This window comes from Manis javanica, chromosome 1 (assembly GCF_040802235.1).
Source record: "Manis javanica isolate MJ-LG chromosome 1, MJ_LKY, whole genome shotgun sequence".
In the NCBI taxonomy this organism is placed as follows: domain Eukaryota; kingdom Metazoa; phylum Chordata; class Mammalia; order Pholidota; family Manidae; genus Manis; species Manis javanica.
The window spans coordinates 205869385-205889037 of NC_133156.1; the positions used below are offsets into that span (position 1 = coordinate 205869385).

Sequence of the window (19653 nt, forward strand, 5' to 3'; positions counted from 1 at the left end):
TTCTCCTACTTCACTGTTTCCAAAGTGTGGTTCCCATATCACTAATGATTTTAAGAGGCACCTGAGATAGATTTCTTTTCTTTCTATGTTAGAGGTGGAGAGTTTATTTAAATGTGAATGAAGAAAAATTGTAACTCCAATATCCAAACCTGTAATTTCATGAATACTTAAGTGGGGCTTAAATGGCAAATAAGAGAATCAATATTTACAGATTATTAAGAAAATAGTAACACAGGTGGTACTCAGATAAAAGTCTTAAATTTGGGGAACTTTATCTTGGTTGATCCTTTCCAACAGGTACTGTTTCACACCCAGTTTGTGCCTCCTTCCAGGAACCCTCCAGACTCTTCGGGATCTCCCAACACACTCCCTTTTTGAGCTCCTTTAACATACTTCTGGTACCACTCATTAAGAACCTAATTGCTACTTAAATGTCTATTAGTCTAAATTAGTGTCATTTCTCTAGTGAAATGGAAGCTCCCTGAGAGTATTCCATGGTCTCTTTTACCTCTGCATTACCTAGAGTGCTAAATTTCCCTGGTTGGATCTGAGCACAAAACAGGAATTGGTGAATACATGTGAATTCATCATGGAGTTGAATGAAATGTTCCGCAGCAGTGAGAGAAGTAGGTGTTTCATGCCCTCCACATCTGCTTACTTCAGGCCAGATCTCTTAGCCACACTGAGAAAGGGATGTATATCCTTATCAGTGCCAGGTACAAATCACAGAGGCTGGAGCCAGGGAATCTCTCCCAAAGGTATGATTCTGTGGGTGTCCCCTGGATGACAGAAATGGGAAAGGTGACCTTAGTCAGCACAGGAGCAACGTGTCTGTTTCCAAGGAACAGTCACCTCTGCTGATGCATCCCCACCCTCAGTCTGGAGGAACCAGAGTGGCTACAGATCCCTCCAGTGAAAACAAAGCTAGATGAGCAAACAGAACTAGCTCTACTACCTGATTCATCCTGTGACTTTGTGATTTCCATATCTTAAGGTTTTTAATCTGTACAATACACTTACTATAAGGCAAAAGAGATAACGATTTTGAAAGCACTTTACACTATCATGTACAGTAAGAATGTTAGGGACATAGCACATGAATCTGTAGGGAGAACAGACTGGGAGGCCAGGGTGCTCAGCTCTCCACCAGGCAACAGGAGGTATGGGCTCTACTTGTAACACTCCCTGTGTTTGTCATGTGACCTTGGGTCCCCACTTATGGACTCATGTCCTTGTCTGTAAAATTTATCTGCACTACATGATCTGGTCTAGGGTCAAGTCCAATGTGAATTTGAGAACCTTAGAGAATGATAACCAAGCAAGACTGCACACTCCACTGGACGTGCTCCAAAGTGGGGACGGTGCCCTGGTGCACCCAGGGTTTGGGTGGGTCCCAGCAAAACATCACCAAAGACACTCAGACACCTCTACCTCCAACCAAGACCTGTTCTGTGGGTAAAGCAGACCTGCTATTCATCGCGCCTGCACCCTGCCTCACCCTCTCACACAGCCAAAGGCCCCCTCTCCTCACTACCATAGTCGGGGCTTTTTCTTCCTTTTAATGTTCTAAACCAGCAACTTCAAAAGCACAGGTTTCAGTGTTAGGTTTGGCTCTGAATTCAGTTACCCTTCAGCTCCGCCTCAGACTCACGCTGCTTTTATGAGTAAAAGGACGAAAGGCCATGTGTGGAAAGGAAATAAGTGGGAACACTGGTGGTGGGAGGGAGGCAGAGGTAAGGGGTATTGGCAGAGTGGGATGGGGTGGAATGCTAGTGTGTTCGTTGGGATTTCAAAAAGATTTGCCTGCTTCCCAAAGTGTAAGCCACAAATCTCCTAGGGTTGCACTTGGTGTGGTTTGTGGGAGCTTCCCTGAAAGCCTTGTAACCATGGTTTCAGGCAGCCTACATCACATAAAAAGAACAGGCTTTTCCTTATTTTCCCCTAAAACTCCATCTCCTAGGAAAACATATAAAGTGATATGCCAAGGTGATTCATATGCAACCTATGACCCTAGGATAACCATGAAGCTGTTTTTAGTAATGAAAAGGTGATTCCTCTGTATCTTTCCATGAGGACCAGATCTCCCTCTTTTGTGTAGACCAAATAACTCAAAAACATGTACATCCAAAACCACACCTGCACTCGTGGGAACATGTAGGAAATTTGAAGAGAAACCCATTTCCTAATTTAACACCTTCCCTCTAAAAATTGCTAAAGCAAGGCTGTTTCTCCCTGTTTGTCTGGGTGCTAAGGTTGAGTGCATTTGGTTAGAATACATGGACAAGGCCTATTTCCAAGACCATAATATTTTGACAATGTAACCAATTAACTCAATCTCAGAAACAGTATCTCATTGCACAGTATCTTGAAAATCAAAACAGAGAAACAATATAACTCTGAGGATTCAGAGCACTGACTTCCAATTACAAGCAAAACTCTTTAAAATACAGTGCTCATTCTAGACGGATGGGCAATGCACTGGAAAACAGGCTAGGCTTATGTTTCTGGGACCCTGGAGGGGACATTCTAGAGGAGAACACATTTTTCTCCCTGTATGTCAGAAGATGAGCTAACCACCATGCAACAGAATAGAAACAAGCTAGCTTCCTGCAGGAGGGAAAAATAAAGCAGCTCCTCACTCAGCTACGCAAGACAAAGCCAGGACGTGCCAGAAGCCCTCATTCTAGGGCTCCACGTGCCTCTCCAAGGACGGAGGAACCCACCCACACACAGTCACACGCAGCAAGCCCACCACTCGCCTGCAGAAGGCGCCGGGTTCTCCGCCAGCCTTTAGCACCCGCGCGGCTCAGGGCTCTTCCAGCTCTGCCAGCTTTAGCATCGCTGTCTGGAGTGGGCAAAGGGCCTTACCCTCTTTCCCAGTCTCATCTTCCATGCCCCAATGCTGACTTCTCCCTAGCTACGAAATGGAGTGTGCTTCCCCAAGGTAACTAAGACTTATACACACGCACACACAACCCAGATGGCAGTAAGTCCTCGCGCCCACTCCTGGTGCCAAGGCCGCGGGTCTTGCCCCAGGGACCCCACAGCCAGGCTCCTGGACGGGGAGGTGCCGACTCACCCAGTCCTCGAAGTGGCGGCTCCCATTCTGCAGCAGCTCCTCAAACTGAATGGTGCAGTTGGCCACGAAGTCGTCGTAGCCAATGGGGGCATCATGAAATACGGCCAGCTCGATCTTGCGCCCATTGCACACATCGGTGACGAACTCGTCGTGCCAGGCCGGGCTGTTGGTCTTCTGCTTGGTGGCCGTTTGACCGATGCGCGAGTCATCCACATTGAGGGCGATGTAGGGGTCGAGAAGGAAAGTCTGCGGCCGGGGTCCCACCGCATGGCGCAGCGACCAGGCTGTGGGCTTCAAGCTCACGGCCTCGCAGATTTTGATCTTAAGAAGGCCATTGAACACTACCATGGTCGGGGCGGGGAGTGGGGGCCGGGGTCACTCCGTCCGCCCCGAGGGCAGGAATGAAGAGCACGGCCCGGCACTCGGGGCTACGGGGACTCTTGGGTCCCCTCTCGCCCCACCCCACACTCCCTACACCTTGAAGCGTTGCGTCCTGGAGCAGACGATTCTCAGCGAGTGCATGTATTTCCTCGCCGGGTTCCTAACGGAAAACAGGGAGGGGGGGAGAGCCGGGGGACGTCCGTGTTTGGAGCAAGTCTCTCCCCCCCTACCACCAGCAACACCTCCAGAAGAGGAGACGAGCTGTCGGCTCCGCTGCAAGCCGCGGGGGCTGTCTCCCCGCCTTGCTGGCTCTCCCGGTCCGGGCTGCGGGGAAGCGGGCGCCGCACCGGGCGCTTACCTACCTTTCCGAAACATAATCCCCGGGAAATTTCTACTCTGGGAGGGGGAGGAGGAGGGGGGCTGGGGGACGGGGCGGGGATGAGAACTGGGGGCGCAGATTTCAACCCGGATCCTCTTCGCACACTCGGCGCCTGCCTCTGACCGCGCTGGGCGGGGAATGGACCGTGGGATGTTCAGTCTATCCGGAGGGATGCATGTCGAGAGGAAATGGTCCTCTTCGGAGCCAAATTTTTAAAAATCCACAAGCCACACAGCTAGCCTGGCCGCCTCCTCTTGGACGAAGCAGCGCCGCGTCGCAGTCGGTGATCGGGGGACGCCAGGAGCCCGGAATCTCACATCCGCGCGGGCTCAGGAGTCGGGGTGGCCGCCGCTGGGGCTCGGGGCGCAGGCCGGCACCGGGCGGTGTGCAGCGCAGCGGCGGGGCCGGGACGGCGACTCGGCGCGGCCCCACCTCCCGGGCGCCGGCGCCTGCCCGCCGCGCTCCCCGCGTCCCCGCTCTCGGCAGCCGCCTGCTCGCCGCGCGCCTGCCCGCTCTCCCCCGCGGTCTCCTCTCCCTCCGTCGGTGTGCGAGAGAGTCTCCCTCCCTCTAATGCAGGAAATGCGCAAAAGACGTCAGTGTGTGTGTATGTGTGTGTGTGTGTGTGTGTACGTGTGTGTGTGTGTGTGTGTGTGTGTGTGTGTGTGTGTGTGTGTGTGTGTGTGTGTGTGTGTGTGCACGCGCGCGCGCGCTCCAGTGTTTGGGGAAATAGAAAGTTTTGCCTGTTGGGGGAGCAATACGGGAAAAGTGAGCCGAGGAGAGGACGACGGAGAGCGGGCGAGTCTGCCCGGGTCGCGGCGGCGGGTGGGGACCCGAGCGGGGACCCAGTGCCGGACCCCGGGAAGTGGCGGCGTTAGGGGCGGGGGTGCGAGTGCCGCTGGCTGTCGATACCTAGTCTTTGGTCTCCACGGGGAGACACGCGGGCCGTGCATATCTCCAGGGATCTGCCAGCCCAGTCTTTTGGCGCCAGGGGTGGGGTAGTGGCTGGGGTCGCACAGCCGGAGAACACTCAGGACCCTCCTCCAGCCCCACCCCCCACTCGGGCCGAGGCGGGCGAGAGCTGCCCGCGAAGTATTGGCCCATCTGTCTGTCATTCTGTCCCGAGGCGCTCTGCTCCACGGTGTGGGGGAGGGGGGGAAAGGAGGGGCGCGCGAGACTAAGGGTGAGTTCTTCAACATTTATTCTCTTCCGTTTCTTTGGCGGCATTCTCCGCTTTGGGGTCTGTGCTGGACTTCTCAGGCTGCGAGAACTTGTTGACAAGTGAAAGCTCGGTAGAACCCTGGCTCGGATTGTGTGTTTGTATATTGCAAAGTGAGTTCATATTTACTCTGGACCCTGTCTGTGCCCTTTGAGGGAACACAGCTGTGATCAGCGCGCTGACAGCTGCCGCCAAAGCTGCGGGAAAACGGGGCGCGTCCTCCGGGGGGCGAATGGCTGTGTCCGTGCTAATTTCCTCCGTAACCTTTAAACTCTCTCTGGAAGCCGCGGCAGCTGATCACGTGAGGAGAGCCCTGGACTGCTGGGGAAGAATTTCCTCCGCGGGGAGCGGGGGACGGAGGAGGCAGCCGGGCTAGGGACTGCCCCGCGCCGGGGGACGCGAACCTGGGCGGGCGGGGCCGCGAGCGCGCAGGCCGGGGGCGCGTCCCTGGCTGGAACATGCGCGGCCCTACGCGGAGGAGAGGTCAGCTCCGCCACCTGCGAGCGCGGGGCTCTGTAAATGGAAAACGAAACCCTCGGCCCTCACCCGTATGCCAAGCCAAGTCAGGGGGTGTTGTAGGAATCGTGTTGAGCTGAGTGTTTATGTGGCGGGTTTGGTTAGTGTAGACCAAAATTTAAGACCCACCTATCACTTTTTCTCAGTGAAAAGTTTATCGTTGCCTTAAATGGCTCACAGGCTTAAGGTTTAAAAGTGAGAAAGGAGGCAGTCGCCCTGGAACAACAGGACACCAGGTGCAGCACACAGGTCACAGAAATGATCAGAAAAATCTCAGAGTGATTGTGACAGATCTTCCTACTAAGTCGCTGCTCTCCCAGAGCCTACCAGTAATTTCTCGTAGCCTGCCCTGCTGACTGGGGCAGCTGGGTAGAGAAAGTGCTAAAATGCAGTCTTAGGGACAGTTGAGATTGTTCACAAGTAAAAACCAGGATGTCAAAGTTATGCCTTACACGATCACTCCCACCAGCTGGAGGTATATTTTACAATCTGCCAGTTAGACAAAGCACAAGTGTAACATTTCACTGGTTTAAATTTTCTTTGATCATCAGAACTGTTTACTCCTTGCTTCTTACTTCCACCATTATGTTCTCATTAAATTTTTTTCTCCTTCAAGGGGCATGTGATGGAAGGCAATTGCAAACAGGGCTTAATCTCCGGAAAACACATTTTGGAAGCAGTGACCCCGCTACAGCGAGATGAGATACTTAACAGAAAGGCAAAATTTAAGGGATGCCAATCAACTCAGTAATCCCAGTAATAGTATCTTAATGTAATATTTTTAAAAATCAAAATTGAATATCCAGGATGAACATAATATCCAAATTTTAAATAATTTCAAACATTGCATTAAATATTTTTTATTTTGCTGAATATGTTGGCACCCTTGAAATTTTGTGCTCGAGGTAGTGCTTCATTTGCCTCACTATAGCCCCAGCCTTGCTGGGAATTTTAGAAAGGTGAGGATTGCATGACGCTAGGGATTCTTGACTATTTCAGATCTCTTATCTACTTTTTCTCTGGGTAAGATTACCATGCAAACAGAAAAGTACATTAATGGAATTGGAAAACATTAGCCTAAATCCGTCCTTTTCAGTGTGTTAAACAGGAAATAGGTTCAGAATTAAGGACAGAATGAACTTGAACTTTTTGCATGATATATTCTTCCCCCCTCCCCAGGGAAGACCCACAAATACATTAAATAGGATCTATTGCCATCTCAGTGACTAAGCATTTTTAGAACCAATAACCTACAAACTCCCAACACTATTTCCTTGTGACCTGGGTAAGGTTGCAGGAAGGCAGTGACTACCTCTTAGCTGCCTGTTTGTCACACCACTGTAATAATCAGACTGCAGTTCTCAGATGCAGCCCACATCTGTGTGACCTCTCCTTTTGATTACAAGTCTTTCTGGGGAGCACAGTGGGAATAAAAGAACTGGCCAAACTGCTGTTTCATATTGGATGAAAATTTTAAAATAAAAATTTTAAATAAGGGAGAATGCATATACTCTACATACAAACATTGCTAATTGCCTGCCCTTATTACATCCTTATTTCTTAATGAATTCTCACCTTCCGACTCTCAAATTTGGTTGAATGAAAATATGTATTCTCCAGGGGCATCGTGGAGATGCCAGATGTGAGCTGGTTTAGGGGGAAGCCCTTAAATTTACTTTAGCTGGGGAGTGGCAGGGAGGGAATTATCTAAAATAACTCTTTGCTCCAGATTTCATTGTGAAAGGAAAAACAAGCCCTTGTAAGGGGGACAATTTAGAATGTAAAATGCCAATCAATAATTATTGCCACTTCATTCTTCTCTTGCCCCCTGCATTAAGTCCTGAAAGACAGGCCAGTGACTGGCATAGGCATTGAGTAAACACCCTTTGGATTCCAACTACGGACTAGTTATTTTGTGATCTTTGGGAGAAGAAAGAGGAAAGAACAAAAAATAAAAGAATTAAGCAAAGACAGTCAAGATAGTTCCCCTCTCCCTTTAAAATTAAGTCTCAGAGAAAAATCACTGATAGAGCAAGAGTTCCTGGGGCAGTATGTTAAGTGCTACAGTAAATGTAGAGGTGCACCGACCTCTCAGATGGCAGAGAGGAAGGAGCAACCCTTTGCCTGGGGTTGCCAGAGAAGGCACCACCAGCAGATCCAGCTTTCCCACAGGAGTTGCTCCAGAGGCAAAGAGGAGAGGGAAAAACATTGGAGGCAAAGAGAACAGAATATGCAGAGCACAGGTAGGTAAGAGCATGGATATTTGGGTTGAGTAAGTGACCAGGTGTACGTGGCATGTGGCAGGCAGTAAAAGGAGGTAAGGTAGGTTGGTCTGGATGATTAAGGCCTTGTGAAGCCTGCAGATAAGTCTGAAGTTTTTCTTTGGGAGACACGAATAGTTCTCAAATGGGAAAGCAGCATAGTCAGAGTTAATACTTAAAAAAAGCAATTTTGTGGGGAGGGATATTTTTCTCTTCTGTAATTTCCCCCCCAGAAGACTCACCCCAAAACAGGATATTAGAGAGAGAGAGAAGATCCAGGCCTGAAGACTATTTATTCTCTGATCAAAAATGAAACAATCTGTAGATATTGTTTAGATCAACTAAAGGAAGCAGGGAGGGGGCGTCACCAGAACCCTAGCTTAGCATGTTAATATTCATGTCCTTGCTATGCTAGTTGCTGCCATTTGTAGAATGTTAATGGCTTCTGCAAAGGTCAGCTTGGTCAGGTCTGCCATACATTCCACACATGCTCCATGGAACAGAACCCAACCACCTGGGCTATGTGATGGAATATGCAGCAGCACAATGACACAAAACCTTCCAGAGATCTGGTGGCCCTGCCCTGCCTAGCCCCAACCTGACTTCCAGCCTCGCTTCCTACCCCATCCTAGTCCCACCCATGTCTGGCTTGCCATGTCTTCTTATTTTGGCCCTATCTCTGTTCTTACCTCTGTCGCAGTGACCCAGAGACCAAGCTTCACTTACACCCTGCAAGGAGATGGAGGGATCAGAGGTAAACCCATAGAACTTAAAGGTGGATGCGGACAAGAGATGGCCTGGTGGAAGTGAAATAAGCCAGGCAGAAAAAGACAAATGCCAAGTGATTTCACATATACGTGAAATCAAACAAAACAAAACAAATGAACAAAATGGAAACAGACTCACAGACACTGAGAAGTGACTAGTGGTTACCATGGAGGAGGGGCTGGGTTGGGTGGGTGAAATAGGTGAAGGGCATAAAAAAGGCACAAAATCTCAATCATATAAAGATTAGTCATGGGGATGAAAGTACAAGATAGAAAATATAGTCAATAGTTCTGTAACATCTATGTTGACAAATAATAACTATATTACTTGGGGTGAGCACAATGTGGATAACTGGTGAATCATTATGTTGCATACTTGAAACCAATATAATATTACAAACCAAATATTATATCCACTATACTTGAATTAGAAGAAAAAAGAGAGAGAGAGATGACCTGGTGCCCCTCCTTCCTCAGTTCCCTTGACCCTAAGCCCCACTCTATCAGGCATCATATGGAAAATCACATCACATATGTTCTTTGGCTCTGATGCTGGGTTGCATCTTGGGGCTTTTCAATACATAAATCAATCCATGGGTCTTTACTAAGTACCTGCTATGTTCAGGACACTGGGGCAGGTGCTCTACAGAGGACAAATAGATATATGGAATGATTCCTACTCCAGTGGAGAAAAAAGGAAGATCAGTGCAGTCATTTACCTGGCAGTATTGAATGCCATGTCATCTGGAACACTGAGGAAACCAAGATGATGACACACAATGACTCTTTATTTATCAAAATGGACCAGGTCATGCTGCTATAATAGACAGTCCCCAAATCCCATGGTCTTAAAATAACAAAGGTTACCTCTCACACTGCTCTAAGTCCATAGGGGATTGGCTGGGAGCTCTGTGTCAACAGCATCCTCACCCTTGCATCCAGGTGGACAGAAACATAGCTGGGCACAGGCAGAGAGCAAAAGAACCTCTAGAGGTTCTTACTCAAGCAATGAAATAGTCCACTGGAAGTGCTAAATGTCACTTCAGTTCACTAGTTAGAACCACAAGGGGCTGGGAAGTTCTCCTATCCATAGGGTTAAGGAGCCTAGAATACTTGGTGAATGGTAGTGAAGAATGCCATACACCCTTTCCCCAAATATCTGGTATAGAAACATAACTCAAGGCAGTCATAGTAAGTGACAGATAAATGGCACAGTCTGAAAGTGCTTTGGAAATTAGAGGTAGCAAGGATCCCAGGCAGAGAGGGACTGTTTGATCCCCGATGACCCTGTGCCACTGCACACAGAAAGAAAACTTAGGATGATGTGGAGAAGCCTGCCTAGTATCATAACCAGCAGCCACCTAAGTCCCTGTTTCCCTTTCCCCAGCACAACTACTCTGACAAGAGCTGCAGGTCCTTCTAGCAACTTCAGAACAAAGTCAGCCCTAAGGGTGCATTTGGACACAACAGAACTAAGACTAGTTGTTATACTCTGCATGATTTGGGAGATTGCCTGGTCTGTATTCTTTAATATGATTAAATTCCTTTATTAAATGAGGAAAGTGAGACCTATAGAAGTTAATTGACTTGCCACGAAAGGAAAAAGAATAAATGAAAGCACAAATTAGAGGTCTAAAACCGATTCTTACATTTCTTCGTTTAAGTCTACTGTCTTTCTACACTCTCCTGCTGGAACCAATGCAGTGCCATTTAATGATAATAACTCCAGGTATAATTTAAGTCCTTGGAAACAAAATTTCTATAAATCCAAGATCCAGGTTTATTTTGATTTATTGGTTCCAAAGTTAGCTGGCCTTGGCACAGTACAATATTATTGACTTAGAATAATTCTCAGGGACTCTGACAGAGTTCCTCCATAAGTTGTTTTGGTGACACATGTCTTTAAAACAAAAGAACTTTATTGTTGTTCAACTTCTCTCTATTTGCATCTTCTCTCCTTACACCAATTAGATGTATTTTCAGCATATGGTTTTATGATACCTGTACCAAGGATAACAGCTGTTTCTACAGGTTCCCTGTGGATATTTTATTAGCCCAACGACTGATCTGACTGTGCAGAGTAGGTTATATATCTCTAAAACATTCTGGATATTTGGTTAATCTGTTTCTACTTCTAATTTACCTTTCAGGATCAAAGAGTTGGGGTTCCACAGCAAGGAATATTGCCTTTCATTAGGGATGACAATCACTTAGGTATAACAAATGTACAGCTAGAACTGGTTAAACTCTCAGGCTCAGTTGCAACCAATAATGTGAGCAGGGAGGCAAATCCTTCTCTCCCTTAAGGCCCAGATCCTCCACGGCCCCAACCTTATTTCCCTTGCTGAAGCTATGTATCTCCTCTCTTAACTCTCCTCCAGCTTTGTTCGCATTTCCCCTATTGCCCCACCTCTGCCTGCATTGCCATCTACTTACTGGCACCTGTCTTAATTATGCCACTTCTCTGAAAGGTCTTTCAGTTTGTAGACACAGTATGACTCAACTCAATACTTACTCTCCAGTATTTTGAACATAGTAGGTACAATTTGGTGTTCGACAAATACTTGTCACGAGAATGGCACTTTGAGGTAAGAAGAGTGTCACAAACCTTGTTAGTCTCTCCCTTCTTTGCCCAGATGAGCGCCTAGGCGATGGTTGGCTCGCTGCACTCCACTGCAACCGGGGACTGTGGTGATGGAGTCACCGGGCGGCTGGGCGGCTGGGCGGCTGCACCTCCCAGCCCGGGGACCCCGCGCCCGGCTCCACGAGCTGACAGCGCCCTCTGGCGGACGTGCGCGCGCCCAGCCGAGTTACTCCCGCGGCGCCCCCTGCCTCCTTTTCCATCGCCTCCTGCGGGCCCTGGCTGGGAAAGCTGGGAGCGTTCGGATTACCTAACCAGCTTGGGGGTAAGTCAAGAACCGACCACATGGCATGGGACCATTGGCTTTATCCATATGCCCGTGAACAGGGACAAATGCAGTCAGGAGCACTTGCCATTATGGAAAAAATATGCTGTCTTAAAAACAATGTTTTAAACAACCAGGCTTCTCAAAGTGAGGAATTCTGTTTCTGTGACTGCATTAAGCAAGAGGCCATCCATTTACCAGTTAAATCCACTCTGGTTGAGGAAAAACAGAGACGGAGTCCAGGTTTTGGGGAAACTAGAACTCGAAGGTAAAGGAATGTTAAGGGCCTTCAGGTGGACCACAGGGACCCACCCTACCTTTTTCTTGATTCAAGTCTGCAGGTCAGTTCCTGGGGCTGAGGTGAGAGTTGTGAGAAATGGCCAAGGAACCCCATTGGAGAAGCCACCCCCAGAATGGAAAGTTTTGGGAGAAGGAGAGGTTGGGGCCACCTCAGAGGCTGCTCCTTTCATTACAGTAGATAACTTGGTTTCCTTTTCTGAAAAAACATGGAAGCCATCAGCTAGGAACTCACTTGACTTTTTGTACCTAACCCAACATTAAGGAAGTAAGAAAGGACAAGTGGAATTCCTCCATCCCACCAGGTGTCACGGAAGCAGATCCCTCCAGCTCAGGCCCCCACATGTGTGCTGAAGCCATGACACACACCTACTTCTCAGGGACTCTGCTGCTGGTCACGCCCTGGCTCCCCTCCTTCAGCCTCTCCATCTCTGTCATTCGTTCCCATCAGTAAGTCTCACCAGTCTTTAAAAAATATTTTACCCCTTTCCTCACCTCACATTTCTCTCCAGCTCCCTCTCAAACCTCTCCTCCTCTCTCCCTAAATTTCTTAAGAGTCAGAGATCCTCATTTTATCTATTTTCTTACTATCCACTCCCTCCTCAGCCCACTCCATGAGGCTCACTGAGACATCTCTCCTGGAGGGTATCAGTCATATCCACCCCGTCAAGCCCGTCTGGAGGCTCTGCCTTACCTGACCACTTTCTTGGCAGCATGTGGTCCTCCCTCCTTGGAAGGCTCTTACCCCGGTTGCCATGACACCAGAGCTCTCCAAAATGTTCTTCCTGCCTCCTTCACTTCTCCTTTTCAGTTTCTTTTGTTCTCCTCTTTCTCTGCCCATCTCTTAAGTGTACCATTATTTTATGGTTGCATTGCAGAATGCCAAGACAGTAATGCAGAAGTTGTCCTGATGCCATTGTCAGGTGAGTGACCAGAGGTGCTATACATTTTGAAGGAAGGAGAGATCACTCTGATGATCTTTTAGACAGGTAAGGGAAACCCCCAAAGAGGAAGAGAGATGGAAATTGGGCATGGATGTGGGGGTAGGGTATCAGAGGCAGAGAAAAGAAACGGCATTCCTGCTGGAGGAACTTCTCACTAAATGCACAGAGGGAAGAAAATAAGATTTCCTCCAATGACTATTAAGCATCTCTTTTCTAGGCATAGCATAAAATGGAAAAGAAAGATGTGAGTCCCTAGTTTAAATTTTAGTTAACATTCCCATGAAATGACTAAAGAGCTAAATAAGGTAGCATTTGGTAGAAGTATAGGTTGTAAAAAAAAGGAAGAGATCGGTATGTGCTTTCTGGAGGTGACAAGTCTTATGGGCTATACTGTTCTGTATGAATTAGGGAAGGCTAACTGCTCTAACAGATATGCCCCCAAATGTGTAAAAGCTCAAACACAATAGATGTTTATTTCTTGTTTACCTTAGAGCATTGAGTGAGTGAATAAATCAAAGGGCTAGCTCTGCCCTTCGCAGGCTTCCACAATCACTCTGGGAGTTGTGGCTAATGGAACCATCCAAAAAGAGAAAAGATATTGGAGGATGGTGGAGCATGGGAGATGTTAATGGGCTAGGATGCTGTCATCTCTTTGGCTATGATTTAGTCACATGGTCACAAGGAAGGCTGGGAAACATAGTCTAATTGAATGCTAGGAAGAAGACGGGAACATGCTTTTTGTTGAGAGGGCAGCGTCTCCCTGCTTTCTTGGTTCTTTCCCCCTTTACTGAAGATTAGGATGCTCCATTTGGGTTAAACCTCAGTGTAAATTTGATCTTGTCTCCACTTCCTCATTCTTTCCCCATATTATGTATTTAAAAGAGCTACAAGGACTTATGTTGTGAAGAGACCCAGGTGCAGGTGGAGACCAAGATAGGGTGATGAAGCAGGAGAAAAAGAATGATGTGCTGAGCGTCACTGCTAAAGAAGGAAGATTCTCTTCCAGCCCATCTGTTCCTGCCCATTAAAATGCCAAGTTGCCCTCCTATTTAATGCATGTTGTGACATGGTGGGAGACACTGCCTGTTGTTTCCTGGGGTAATAGTTCATTCTCAACCCACAAGTGAACATTGTCAAGGTCATCCCTCCAGGTGACCTTAGAGATCTTGATGCTGCAGTGCAGAATGGGGTGAAAGTGTGGGTGATAAGTGAGTCACCAGGCAGACTTCAGATGTAATATGGGTTTATACTTTGAACTTTTTAGGGAGCTTTTATATCGATCCCTCCTTTATTACTCCTTTCTCAACTACAAGTTCAGGGCAAGTATCATTACTCCCGTTTTACAGAGTGGGTAACTCACACTCAAAGAAGGTAAGGGACTCAAGTACATGCAGGATTAGAGCCTAGAGTAGAACCTGATTTCCTATATGGGGCTTCCTCCCCATGACCAACTTTACCCACCTTATCTGTGAGTGATCAAGGCACCAAGGGGTGGTATCTTATAATTTCCCTGGAAACTGAGCCTCCAAGGAGGCCTCATTGCCCTGCCAGGCAAAGGCTGCTGCTCCAGCTTGGGGGCTACATGGAGACACTGGCTCAGACTTGCAGGCCACTGCAGCCCCTCTCGGCTACCGAGCTGGCCTGGGAAGTGTGGGGTGTGAAAGGAGAAGTGCTTGCCGGGGTGCTCCCCGTCAGGGTTTGGTAGGCACGGTGCTGCATGGAGGGCAACCAAAGGTATTCAGAACCTTCCCTTACATACAGGAAATCAGAGCTATTAGGGGGACTTTTCCTGGGGTCACTGCCTTCACCCACTCTGGGTTAGGGTAGATGTCTTCTCAAGTTCTTATCTCACTGAAGGACTTGCTTTTTTAAAAGCCAGTCTTTCTCCACTTCTCTCTCCTCTTTTCTCCTGTCTTTTCTTTCTCTAAACCTGTTGCACCTCAGGTTAACTTCTGACAAAGGGAGCCTTTCTGCATCATTTTATTCTTGCAAATGTAAGTATAAGCTAACCAGGAGAGCCAGGCCAGACACAGCTGTTGCAGGCCTGTATTCTTAGTGTGAAGGAACCAAGCATGGAAGTCGCCTTGTGGGACCTGAGATTTCCTAGGGAGCTTGCAGAAAAGGTGAAGGCCTGCCTGGGACAAGATGTGGTAACCTAGGGCTGTACACTTTGGGAGGGGCCCTGGTACCTTAGAATGTAGTGAAGAAAGAGGAAAGGATGCTCCCCTCTTCACTCCCTGAAAATCATAGCAGCTCTTTTCTCTCACCTGGGTCCTGCATCCTGTTATTTCCTCTGAAAGGACCCCTGCTCCACCCTGTGGGACGCAGCTTACACAGCATTTCTTCCAAAAGATTCCCTGCCACCTTGCCCCTGATCAGCCCTGAGTACACGTTATTGTCAGTGGTGGTCTATGTGCTGTTTCCCCCAAGGCATTATTACAGCAAAGCTAATGTAGCTTGCACTTTAGGACACCTCCCTTGCTCCTTCCAAAGCTCTGTTGCTAATTTTGTATTTCTAATTTGTATTCTTTTTCCTAAAGAGGGCTTTTCAAGTTGTTTAAGCTTCAGGCCACATGAAACTGAGGTCTACCTGTGACCTTCCCAAAACTCTGCAAACTCCCTGACTCGGACTGAGTGACAGATTCCCTGGGCTATTCCTAGGTCTAGAGCACAGGCTAGGCTCTCAATAAACATTTCTGAAGTGAAAGGAAGAAAGGCTCCTTGGCTAGTGTTTAGCAGTCCAGTGGTTCTCAGTAAGAATGCTCAGCACTGTCACTTGAACAATCTGGAAGGGCTGGCATGAAATGCCTGTCACTTCAGTGTAATGCAGTGTGGGATACAATCCATCTTGGAAGCTCAGGGATTTCATTCTAGGATCTTGGGCAAATTAACTGCCTATCAGGAAGCCCTGGTTTATTCAAACATAATAATAGGTTTGTAACAACTGCCTTATAGAATAACAATGGTTATTATATTACAGGTAAGTCAGTACCTGGCATTGAGTAGTTCTCAGGAAATTCCTTTATATACTCACTCCCTAAGGAATATTTCATTTTTAATCCTTTTTATCTCTAGCACTATAGCTTCCCAAGGCTACCCTTGTAGACTTTTAACCAGGTGGCTCCTGGATAATGGGGCTTTGGTGTAAAGGGTCCAGACAAAGGAATTTGTCCTGGGTCCAGCACTCCACGAAAAATGGCCCTGAGACCAGGTCTGGGGTACTCTCCTATATATGGCTCCTTCCTTCAATAAGAGAGAGGACTGTAGGAAAAATCCAAGAAACTTGAATAAAAATATAAATAATAAGGAAACAAATCATGTGGCCAACCAGCTTCCCTTTGCAGCAGTAGTTGGGCTTTCCTGCCTTTTATTCCAACTAGAACCGTAATTTATGTATAACCCCCACAGTGGCTATAAAACACTAATTATTTATTGTTGCCTGACAGGGAAGGAACTGACACTGAAATGGCTCTGAGCCACATGCCTCAGTTGGCAAGAGGCAGACCCAGAACTGCAGGCCAAGTCCATGCTCTTGCCACCCTGGGCATGGCCTCCTGTCCCCCTGTTCCCCTTCAGCGCAGCACTGACACACACTGCTCAGTTAGTTCAAGTTCCCACTCTGACTCCCTCACTCATGGGAACGAGTGCATGTGCCAATGCAAGGACTGACCTCACCAACGCAACATGTGTCGTTTTTTTCTAACTACAATTGAGAACTGGTAAATGTTTCTCACGTTTTCCTGTGGTGACATCCACACATTCTGTGTTTGCATATGCTAGAGCTTGAAAATTCAACAGCCGAGTGGGCAGGGCATGCAGGGTGCAGGGTGGAATGGGAGGGGCATTTTACAATTTATTACAATACAAGTTCCACTGTTCATTTCTTCATATAATAATAGTAATAGTAACAATAACAGTAACAATAATAATAGCTAATAACTTTATTGGTTGAGTACTATGTGCCCGGCATTAACTTTTGACAATTCATTATCACCAAAACAACCCAGGGAAATAAATATTGCCATGTCTCTCAACTAACACATATTTTTAAAAATCACATTTCAACATCTTATAATTCCTGATAAGAAAGTATTATGTCATACTATAAATAATTGTTGGTCATATTTTTTTTTAACCTCTTAGAAGTACATAGAATTAGGGTGCGTTACAGATGAAGCAACTGAGGTAGGGAAAAGCTAAGCAATGTGCCCAGGGTCTCACCACTCGAAGGTAGCACAGCCTGGACTCAGACACAAGTGGAGTAGGTCCACAGCCTATCTGTTCATTTATTTGTTTTGCAATCTTGGGCATCCTGCAAATGCCCCCCCCAGTAGCCATAGGTCTGTCCATCAGGAGGCAGGCTTATGCTGACTGAACACTCTGTAAACTAAGATATGTGGTTTTTTTCATTCATATTGATTTTATTTTAACTTGCACATTGTAACTATGATTCTATTCTGTCTATCACAAAAACTCCGAATTTAGAAACTACCTGGAGAAAAATATGCCAAATTAAATCTGGCTGGGTGGGCTTGGTGTGAGAGACAAGCATCTGCAATATCTCCCAAGAGAAAAATGCACACGTGTGGTTGCTTCGTGCTTCATTTGGCCTTAAGTTACTTTCACTTTCTGGCCTCAATTTCTTCAGATGTAAAATAAGGGGCCTGCTCCAATTCTAGCCATTAACATTTAACAACTGTTAATCACTAAGACAACCCAGTGAAATAAGTATTTTTGTCTTTATGGAGCATCCTTAACATTTTAAACATTTGAGCACACATCTTCAGTATCCTCTTATTTGTGTGTGTGTGTACACACCTGTGGGTTTTAACACATGTATAGATTTGTACAACCACTACCCCAATTGGAATACACCCCCAAAATTCCTTCAGTCTTGCCATTCATACTGAAACTGCTTCCCATGCCTAAACTCTGGTAACGCTGACCAGATCTTCATCCCCATAATGTGGCCTTTCCCAGCATGTCATATAAATGGAACCGCACAAATGGAATCATACAATATGTAAGCTTTTGAGACTGGTTTCTTTCACTTAGGCAAATGTCTTGAGCTTCATCCATGTTGCTGAGTGTATCATTAATTTCTTTCTTTGTTATTGCTGAGTACTGATCCACTGAAGAGATGTACTATATTTTACTTAGCCATTTGTTCATTGAAGGGCAGTTAGGGTGTTACCAGTTTTTTGGTGATTATGAATAAAGCTTCTATAAACATTCATGTAGGTTTTTGTGTGAGCATGTTCTCATCATTTCTTAAGGTAAAATATCTTGGAGTGGGATTGCTGGATAATATAGCAAATACGTACTTTATTTTATAAGAAACTGCCAAACTGGTTTCAGAATGCCTACCATTTTGCATGTATATGAGGGTTCAAGTTGTTCCATCGCCACTAGCACTTGGTATTTTCCTGGGTTTTTGTCACCACTTTTCTTTTAGTCATTCTAGTAGGTGTATAGTGGCATTTCGTTGAGATTTTAACTTGCATTTTCATGATGACTAATGATGTTGAGCATCTTTTCATGTGTTTATCAGCCATCCCAACACATCTTCTTTGTTGAAGTGTGTATTCAAATCTTTTTCGTATTTTTAAAACTGGGTTGTTCTCTTACTGCTGAGGTTTGAAGGTTATTTACATATTCCAGGTACAAGTCCTTTATTACATATGTGATTTCTCAGTACTTCCATCCAGTTTAAAGCTTACCTTTCAATTCTCTTGAATATCTTTTGCAGAAAAAGTTTTAATTTTGGTGAAATCTAACTTATTTTTTTTCTTTTATGGATCAGTTTTTTATGTCATTTCTAAGGACTCTGTCTAACTCAAGGTCACAATCTTTTTCTCCTGTGATTTTTGAATTAAAAAATGTATATTTTTTGGGTTTGCATATATATCTATGATCCGAGGTTGATTTTTTTTATAAATGATATTCTGAGGTATAGTTTGAGTCATTTTTTTGCATATGGATATCCAGTTGTTTCATTTGTTAAAGGACTATCCATTTTCCATTTACTTGCCTACAAACCTTTGTCAAAAATCAATTGATAAAGGAAGAACAATTCCAAATGAATAGTCTAATATCACAATTATCAAAATTGGAAAAAGAAGAACAAACGAGACCTAAAGTTAGCAGAAGGAGGGATATAATAAAGATCAGAGAAGAAATAAATAAAATTGAGAAGAATGAAACAATAGAAAAAATCAATGAAACCAAGAGCTGGTTCTTTGAGAAAATAAACAAAATAGATAAGCCTCTAGCCAGACTTATTAAGAGAAGAAGAGAATCAACACTCGTCAACAGAATCAGACACAAGAAAGGAAAAATCACCATGGACCCCACAGAAATACAAAGAATTGTTAGAGAATACTATGAAAACCTATATGCTAACTAGCTGGAAAACCTAAAAGAAATGGACAACTTCCTAGAAAAATACAACCTTCCAAGGCTGACCAAGGAAGAAACAGAAAATCTAAACAAACCAATTACCAGCAATGCAATTGAAGCGGTAATCAAAAAACTACCCAAGAACAAAACCCCCGGGACAGATGGATTTACCTCGAAATTTTATCAGACATACAGAAAGACATAATACCCATTCTCCTTAAAGTTTTCCAAGAAATAGAAGAGGAGGGAATACTCCCAAACTCATTCTATGAAGCCAACATCACCCTAATACCAAAACCAGGCAAAGACCCCACCAAAAAAGAAAATTACAGACCAATATCCCTGATGAATGTAGATACAAAATACTCAACAAAATATTAGCAAACTGAATTCAACAATGCATCAAAAGGATCATACACCATGACCAAGTGGGATTCATCTCAGGGATGCAAGGATGGTACAACACTCGAAAATCCATCAACATCATCCACCATATAAACAAAAAGAA

At 45.8% G+C, this 19653-nt stretch overlaps 1 protein-coding gene and 1 long non-coding RNA gene across 3 annotated transcripts in view; one reads left to right on the forward strand and one right to left on the reverse strand.

The window, feature by feature from the left end:
- The window catches only part of PRKCE (protein kinase C epsilon), a 511493-nt gene extending 507009 nt beyond the window's left edge, over nt 1-4484 (reverse strand). Inside the window, exon 1 of one of the 2 annotated variants that reach the window (XM_073213595.1) lies at nt 3080-4482. In XM_073213595.1, coding sequence (XP_073069696.1) covers nt 3080-3427 — 348 coding nt within the window. In that variant the 5' untranslated portion in view covers nt 3428-4482. Of the gene's footprint in view, nt 1-3079 lie in introns of both variants that reach the window. The other variant, XM_073213598.1, reaches the window with a different exon arrangement.
- Nucleotides 4485-8810: 4326 nt separating this feature from the next.
- On the forward strand, nt 8811-15032 carry LOC118967007 (uncharacterized). The gene is made up of 4 exons (XR_005053774.2): nt 8811-11925; nt 12072-12252; nt 12681-12725; nt 13629-15032. It is a non-coding gene; the product is annotated as an uncharacterized lncRNA (long non-coding RNA).
- Nucleotides 15033-19653: the final 4621 nt, after the last annotated feature.